Source organism: Trachurus trachurus (assembly GCF_905171665.1).
Source record: "Trachurus trachurus genome assembly, chromosome: 18".
Lineage (NCBI taxonomy): Eukaryota > Metazoa > Chordata > Actinopteri > Carangiformes > Carangidae > Trachurus > Trachurus trachurus.
In genome coordinates, this window is record NC_139909.1 from 5,083,079 (window position 1) to 5,092,421 (window position 9,343).

A 9,343-nucleotide genomic window follows, 5' to 3' on the forward strand; every position below is an offset into this window, starting at 1 on the left:
CAATCAGTAGTATATTAGCAGTTTTTCTTGTTTTGTTTTTTTTAGATTATGAATATTTAATTTGTTTGGTTTTGTTTTGATATCACTGTTCACACATTTTAAATAAAGTTTTCAATCAATCAATCAATCAATCAATCAAAAAAAGCTCAGTCACAACAACAGTGATGCAGATGTTTGTAGAGAAGCAGCTGTAGAGGAACCAGCCAGATGTTTCCCTCAGGAGGTGGAAGAGACGGAAACGTGTGTGTGTGTGTGTGTGTGTGTGTGTGTGTGTGTGTGTGTGTGTGTGTGTGTGTGTGTGTGTGTGTGTGTGTGTGTGTGTGTGTGTGTGTGTGTGTGTGTGTGTGTGTGTGTGTGTGTGTGTGTGTGTGTGTGTGTGTGTGTGTAGGCAGGTGGAGGGGCTGAAGCAGCGTCTGGCGGGGAAGTCGATCCCGACGGAGAAGTTCGCCGTGAGGAAGTCCAGACGCTACAAAGCTGCTAGTCCGGTTCCTCTGGTCGTCCCCGCACTGGTAACACACACACACACACACACACACACACACACACACACACACACACACACACACACACACACACACACACACACACACACACACACACACACACACACATCTGTATACCGTATACTGCAGGTGTTTAAAAATAGCAACGGTATCAGTTTCAATACCGTCATGAAAAAATGCAATGCACTTATACAGGAGATAATAAGGATTAAATATTAAATAAAAGTAATTTAATGTCTAAAATTGATTATATGTCCAGTAGCTCTTATGTGTGGTTGAATTTTTTTTGTCATTCAAATTTGTATTTGTTTTAACATAACTTTACAGACATTTCAAGTGTTACAGATATCGCACAAATGAATAGTCTGTTTAAGAAAGTAAAAAAGAAAGAGAAACAGATTGACAGGACGAGGAGAAAAACAGACAAAAAATATCTGAAAAAATAAAATATAACAATGATGAAAATAAAATACTCATCTTACAACTTAAAGGCAGCCCCCACCCCTGGCACCCCTCATGCTTCATACATATTGAAAGCATAAATAAACACAATTACATGCAATGTAACTAACTATCCTTCCATGTGGTTGAATTTCCAGTTAGTTTATTATGTTTTAGCTTCTACTACTAAATAAAAGTGGGGACCAGACCTGCCGTGCCGTGTAAAAAACAAAACAAAAAACACACACACACAAAAAAAAGAACTGACAGCGAGTGCGTTTCACGACTTCCTGTATGTGGCCCTTCAAAATAAAAGCCTTATAGCCTCCCTTTCATATACAGTTCGGTCATATTGATTTTGACTTAATTTTGACAAGACACGGCTCCAAATGTTTTTTTTTTTCCTGAGACCAATCGACCAATGAGCTTTCGGACTGCTAATGTTTAGCCCTAGTATTCAGTTTCTGAATGGTGAAGAGTAGGGGTGGGAGAAAAAATCGATTCACATAAATATCGCAATATCTTTTTTGACGATTCTTTAATCGATTTTTTTTTACCAAAAATTGTTTTTTTTTTAACCAAAAATCGATTTTTTTTTTTAACCAAAAATCGATTTTTTTATTTTTTGAAAAAAAAAAATGGGGGAAATTTTTATTTTTGAAAATGTTTTTAAATATTGTGCAATGTGCATTTGTTCGCCTTTTTCACATACAGAGAGTACAGGTTTTAAAAAGGGTTTAAGTTCACTTCATAATGGAGTATGTTAATTTATAGGCTCCTACAGTATTTGCGTGCAGATAAATGTTAAAAATGCTAAAACTAAAAATTGAGAGAATCGGCAATATCGTAGAATTGCAATTTGAATCGAATCGCCATCCAAAAAATAGTAGATGAATCGAATCGGGAGAAAAGCATATCGTCCCAGCCCTAGTGAAGACACAAGCCAATGTTTCATCATTTTTAATTAGTCAGGGTAATACCGTATACCGCGGTAAAATGTGGAGGAAGTTTGAAGGTATCAACATTTGAATACCACCCAAGCCTACTGGACACACACACACACCGTCGCCCTGACTCTCTCCTCTCTCAATTCAATTCAATTCAATTCAATTCAATTCAATGCTTTATTGGCATGAACAGAAATGTGTTGTTGTCAAAGCATTGTACAAACTATTTATAAAGACATTTCAATATAATATATATATACAGTATTACATATTTCAATATCCTCTCTCTCTGTAGGAGATGATGTACGTGTGGAACGGCTTCACCATCGTGGGGAAACGAGCCGACTTCACCGAGGCTCTGCTGGTCACCGTGGAGACGGCCGAGGAGCAGCTGAGGAGCGACGCCAGTGAGTTCATAGTTTAGTTTCAGTTTTATTCTGGATCCCCATTAGTCCTCAGCTTGGTAAGGAACTGTTCCTCCTGGGGTCCAGACACTCATATGTGACAATCAAAACATAATACAATAACTTACAGAATTAGATAAATGACAAACAACAAAATAAAACAAAATAATAAGAATAACAAATATTTTACAAATACAAACCAACTTTGACTTTTCAAAACCTTAAAAAAATGTAAGTTCTTTACTAATAATAGAATAATAGTGGGGGAATCAAACCTGTGGCCCGTTCACTTTTTTTCCCCCTTCGTGCCAGTAAAAGTTGATTTTTTTTGTACAGATAATGTTGCTGCTATCATTGTTGATAAAATTGAAGAAAAGCGTTTCTAGGAGTCATAATTCAGGCATGGGAGTCTCAAAGGGTCAAACAAGAAAAAATTGCACTCTTGAAAAACAGCCACTGCTGCTGCTTAGATCAAATAAAAGCATCCCAGCATTTTAATTTAGAGCAGCCAAATAGAGGAGTAACATAGAGGAAGACAAGGAGAACGGAGCAGTAGTTGTGTGTGGAATATATTCTGATATTCACAATGGCAAAAAGAAATGATTAGCTAGAGACACACAGTAAGAAAGGAGCTGTTAGTCCCGATTCTTTGTATTGGAAGCCCAAGAACAAACCAGAGAAGTCTTTGGTACAAAAGTAGTAGAATTTACTCATGTCACAGATAAAGTACATCAGCACTGGACTCGTAGTGACAGAGCTCTCACGAGATCTCCATCAGGAGCCCTGATTTCAGGAAATGGTTCATATTTATCTTCTTGGGCTGGGCCCTGTACAGAGGTTGGATCTCACACGACAGAATATAATTGGCCAGTTACCGGTGATGTGGACAGGTCAACCACTGTCCACGCATGTTGTCAGAATGTGATAAGCAACATGATGTGTGTGTTGTTGTTCAGGCGTGTATCTAATGCAACAAACCTAACTGACAGACTAAGAGATCTCAGCAGTTACATTATGTCCTTGTTTATCAGGCTAGAGTCACAATATCTGGCTTCATGTTCACACACATCAGGTTATGTGCGTTCAAGTACTAGAATAGAATACATGATATCTCAAAACATACATCAGAGCAACCTTTCTACATATTTGACATATATGCATAACATCAATACCATTTGTGCAGATTTTATAAAGTGAGCAGTGCAGACCTTATCACATACCGGTAGTTTTCATACTATAAAGAGGTGCATCAGTGCCAGTGAATCGTCGCGAGCCAGATGTTTTGCTCTCACAGGCCAGATGTGGCCCCACAGGCCGCCTGTTGGGGATCCCTGGCCTAGACTATATTGTTATAAGATGAAATTGTGATGTAATTGTAAGAATCTCTTCTCTCTCTCTCTGTCTCTCTCTCTCTCTGTCTGTGTCTCAGACCCGTCAGAGTTTCACCCAGACGGACAGCTGTCTGGTCCAGATGTTGAAGGGCCTCTGTCTGAAACATCTGGGCCGGTTGCTGCAGGCCGAGCTCTCTGCTTCACACAGGTGTTGTCCAGGTAACACACACACACACACACACACACACACACACACACTGCAAAAACTCAACATCTTACCAAGAATATTTGTCTTATTTCTAGTCAAAACTAATCTCATACCACTTTAAATAAGACTCATCACATTAAAAGGTAGTTTGTTTTTTAGACACTTTTTACTTCTTTCAAGCAGATTTTCATTTGAAAATAAGTAGAAAAATCTGACAGTGGAGGCAAGTTTTTCTTTCTTATTACAAACACAAACAACTTGCTTTCACTGGCAGATTTTTTCTACTTATCCAAGTGAAAATTAATTTGAAACAAGTGAAAATGATCTAAAAACAAGTTAATTTTTAGGTGATGAGTCTTATTTTAAGAGTAAAGAGATTAGTTTTTGACTAGAAATGAGACATTTTGACAAGAAATAAGACAGATATTCTTGTTTTTGCAGAGCGTTGACACGTTGTCTTGTCGTTGTGTATTTCAGTGAGAGTCGTATCCGCTTCGACCACTACCTGATCCCCTTCACCCTCTATGAGCTGGGTTTACTCTACAAGCAGCAGGGAGACTTCACCAAGGCAACCAGCTACATCGAGAACGCCAAGTAAGTCCATGTTTAGATTATTATTGTTAGAGCCATTTTACACATACGTAAGGTGATAAATAATTTAGATTTGTTGGATTTATTCTGATTTCGTATATTGAGGTCATAAGAGTGCCTATTAGTTAATAACAGCTGCTCTCTTCTTATTGGCTGAGACATGCGTAACGTCATGTATGCGTACTTAGGTTCAGTTATGATTATGGAGGTGAGGAGAGCACACTAGTTTCTGACCGTGCTAATCGTGATAATGATTATTGCCTGATTTTGGATTTGCTACACAGTTTTTTGTTGTTGTTGTTGTTGTAACTTGAAGAAAGGTTTCAATAAACCCTTTTTGTGGCCTAAGACACGCGTCAACTACATGCTCATGCTCCATAATTTTAGTGTGTTTAAAAAAGTAAAAAGAGACGGAGCCACACTTTTTATTTATTATTATTATTAATAATATTATTAAATTATGCTTTAAAATACGCTGTTATATAATAACACTTCATACATCATGTATGAGTTATATAAACATCGGTCTGACACATTAATATCATCAAACTAAACGGCTCTGAGCTGCTGCCTGAGGAATGATGGTGTTAAAAGAATGAATGTTAAAGATAAAAACTAACTCATGTGTTCCCAGTAAATTCAGATTTATATTGAAAGGGAAACGACCTGTTCCACCTCAGAGAGTGTCACACTTTCTTTTTTAATCCGTCCTTACGTTACTTGCAGGTGGGAGCTTCTCACGGGATTTTGAAATCTCAATTGCTAAGTCTGAAAAGAATTACCCCGAAAAACAGAAGTGTTCAAAAGGATTAAAAACACAATACAGCCCAAAGGCTTATTTCCATTGTGGTCCTATTTGATGGTAGACAAGTGAGTGAATGATTCAAGTGAATGCAATACGTTTCCGTAAATATATGTATAATATATAAATAATTAAAATGATTAAAAATGGAGATACAACACCTGTCTCTCTCAACCAATCCAGTTAGTTTATTTTATTTGAACTTTATTAACCCTTAGAGTCCTGAGCCTATTTTGGCTGTTTTTGAATACTTTTGATTTTGCCTTTTATATACCACATAAAAAAATGTTTAACATGCCCATGCTTGGTATCTTTTTTTTCAGCACAACTTCATCTATTTGATCTGATAATTAATTTTTCACTTGAACCTTACTTTCACAACACATTGAGCCCAAAATACACAAAAAATACAAAATCCGAGTAGAAAAAATGTACAATTCATTTCAATAAAAAACACAAACATGCTTAATGAAATGTTTTGGAACTTGAAAAAGCAAATATAGGTTGCAAATATGAACATATGAATGTAAAATTGAAATAAAATATTATTTAATACTAATATTTACCATAAAAAGCATGTATATTTATAGGCGTTTTTTTTACCTTGTTAGCTGCAGCTCTTCAAAAATGAGTGCAAAATTATATAGAAGGCTACACCAATGCTTTGTGTTCCCTTCCCAGAGTCTAGAATAGTGCAAATAGTCTACTTGCCAGCCCATAGGGCCCCATTGTGAACCCGGAAATGTTGAGTACCCCAAAGTTTTATGTTAGAAATAGATAGTATGGGTCCCCAGTATTCAGAAACTGCCGGATGCTAACTTATATATATTGGGCAATTAGCACAATTGACATAATTAGCATAAATTAGCATATTTTGCCTATATGGGCAATATTTCAACAAAATTGACTTGGCTGATCTGGGCAATATTGGAGTGGTTTTAGGGGTTATTGATGATGCTGAATCCGTTTCTGACATTTTCAAAATTCAAAATGGCTGTCTAAACCGGAAGTGACCAGATTTTAACCGCCAGTGGGCCGATTTTGATGGATTTCAAAATCTGGTCACCGGTTTAGACAGCCATTTTGAATTTTGAAAATGTCAGAAATGGATTCAGCATCATCAATAACCCCTAAAACCACTCCAATATTGCCCAGATCAGCCAAGTCAATTTTGTTGAAATATTGCCCATATATGCAATTATGCTAATTTATGCTAATTACGTCTGTTATGCTAATTGCCCAATATATATAAGTTAGCATCCGGCAGTTTCTGAATACTGGGGACCCATACTATATATTTCTAACATAAAACTTTGGGGTACTCAACATTTCCGGGTGCTCATTGTTGGCAAGTAGACTAAAATGTAACATATGAGGTCAAATTGAGATGTAACAATAAAATCCTCCTCTGCTCTGCAGGACAAACTACAAGGATTACTCCATGGAGTCACGGCTGCACTTCAGGATTCACGCGGCGCTCAACAGCCTCAGAGGATCGCCCGTCAGCACCCCATAATACTCTCTACTGCAGCTGGAAACATCTGCGTATGAAGCTGAAGTGAATGAATCCGTAGATCACAGCTACAAACCTTTACTTTATCTCACTATGTCTGTTTTTTTCTTATTTATTTCTTCTAAAAGCTTTGAAACTGAGATTATTTAACGTGCATCTCTTCCATTAACATCTGCCAGATGTTTTTTTTTTATCGGTGGATTCAGAGCCGCGGTGGTTTCCGTGGTTCTGACTTCTGTTGCTAGGAAACAAATCATGGCCTTAATAAAATGAAGTCACGTCTCAGTGCTCGAAATCATATAAAGATGTATTTATAGGACAGAGGAGGAGAGAGTTTGTGCTTTATCTTTCCTTTACTCTGAGTTCTGGACAGCTGTGTCTGTGCACACACACACTCACAGCCTTCTCACCAACTGTGGCTTATACACACACACACACACACACACACACACACACACACACACACACACACACACACACACACACACACACACACACACACACACACACACACACACACACACACACACACACACACACACACACACACACACAAATACAGAACTTAATACACTCCAAGCTTGCACATACTGGGCAATATACACACACACACACTGCAAAAACTCAAAATCTTTCCAAGAATATTTGTCTTATTTCTTGTCAAAATGTCTCAATTTTAGTCAAAACTAATCTCTTTCCACTTAAAATAAGACTCATCACCTAAAAATTAACTTGTTTTAGATCATTTTCACTTGTTTCAAACTAATTTTCACTTGAAATAAGTAGAAAAATCTGCCAGTGAAAGCAGTTTTTTTTGTGCTTGTAATAAGAAAGAAAAACTTTCTCCACTATCAGATTTTTCTACTTATTTAAAGTTGAAAATATGCTTGAAAGAAGTAAAAAGTGTCTAAAAACAAGCTGCTTTTTAATGTTATGAGTCTTATTTTTAAGTATAATTATATTTATTTTGACTAAAAATTACATTTTGACTAGAAATAACAAATATTCTTGGTAAGATTTTGAATTTTTGCAGTGCACACACTATAAACGGCTGTAAACGCACACACATTTAGCAGCAATAGAAAAGAACTCGTGCTGTCGCTGCTCAGTATTTGTGTTCGTCAGTGTGCGTCCGTGTTTCCGGTTGTTCACAGGGTTGATGTCGACGTTACGTTATTCCAACATCTGGACCATAGAATAAATACAGCTGGAATCTGCCCAGATGTTGGAAAGCACTGACGATGTCTTTTAAAGTTATTTGAAAGAGTCTGAAAGTCTTGAAAAAGAAGTGACCACACACCGCGCAACTCTTCCACTGCAATGTCGAGTTGCATTGTGGGTAATATGCCACAGGTGCCAGGGTTTTTTGGGCGCGAAATCTGTCAATATTTCTTTTTCTGCTGCATTCAAGTAGAATCAGACAATGCATGAAGCATCTGGACGTAGAACAACTCCATGGCTCATTGTCGGTCGACGGTACAAAAACGATTGTGGTTGTTTTATTGGCCTAAAGAGACGGTTTTGTTCCCCCAGAGCAGCTCTGCCTCAGAGAAAGAGAACAAACGTCCTCTCAGTCTGCGTTAACTGCGTTTAAATAAAAGACCTATAGGCTTTGACTCGTTTTAGATCTCCATTGGCGATGGCTGCACTGCAAAAACTCAAAATATTTCCAAGAATATTTGTCAAAATGTCTCATTTCTAGTCAAAACTAATCTCTTTCCACTTTAAATAAGACTCACCACCTAAAAATTAACTTGTTTTTAGATCATTTTCACTTGTTTCAAACAAATTTTCACTTGAAATAAGTGGAACATTTTTTGTACTTGTAATAAGAAAGAAAAACTTGCTCTACCATCAAAATGTTCTACTTATTTCAAGTGAAAATATGCTTGAAAGAAGTGTTTCAAGTATATTTTCACTTGAAATAAATAGAACACTTTGACTAAAAAGTGACTTTTACAAAAAAAGTGTTTAAAAACAAGCTACTTTTTATGTGAGTCTTATAATGAGATTTGTTTTGACTAGAAATGACATTTTGACTAGAAATAAGACAAATATTCTTGGTAAGATGTTGAGTTTTTGCAGTGTGAAAACAGACCAGCCAAGGAAGATGGACGACTTCCTCTACTCTTATATTTAGTAGTGTGTTAGTATATATACAGTAAACTGTGTAGGTCACCAGTATCCACAAAGAGCAGCTTTAGTGATCTATTTATGTACTGATGAATAAAAAAGAAGCACAATCCACAGATATCCATTCCCCAGTAGGCTATTTACAAAAACAACTTGACATCCAAAAAATGTTTTTCATGACCCGTCCTCATTTTGGCTTCTAGTAGTTTGATACTGTTTGCTATGATGTTTTTTTACCAAAAAAATAAGAAAGCTACAGCGATTTTTATACGCGCACTACTAAAACTCAAAATCTTTCCAAGAATATTTGTCTTTTTTCTTGTCAAAATGTCTCAATTTTAGTCTAAACTAATCTCTTTCCACTTAAAATGAGACTCATCACCTAAAAATGTACTTGTTTTTAGACAGTTTTCACTTGTTTCAAACTAATTTTCAATTGAAATAAGTAGAAAAATCTGCCAGTGAAAGGA

At 36.6% G+C, this 9,343-nt stretch overlaps 1 protein-coding gene across 1 annotated transcript in view; it reads left to right on the forward strand.

Annotated features, from left to right (window-relative positions):
• ttc39b (tetratricopeptide repeat domain 39B) overlaps positions 1-7,164 on the forward strand; it is a 33,856-nt gene extending 26,692 nt beyond the window's left edge. The window contains 7 exon segments of the mRNA XM_083992383.1: positions 389-509; positions 2,187-2,298; positions 3,725-3,747; positions 3,749-3,817; positions 3,820-3,845; positions 4,312-4,428; positions 6,647-7,164. Of these exon segments, the coding sequence (XP_083848509.1) occupies positions 389-509; positions 2,187-2,298; positions 3,725-3,747; positions 3,749-3,817; positions 3,820-3,845; positions 4,312-4,428; positions 6,647-6,743 (565 nt within the window). The 3' untranslated portion in view covers positions 6,744-7,164.
• The last annotated feature ends 2,179 nt before the right edge of the window (positions 7,165-9,343 follow it).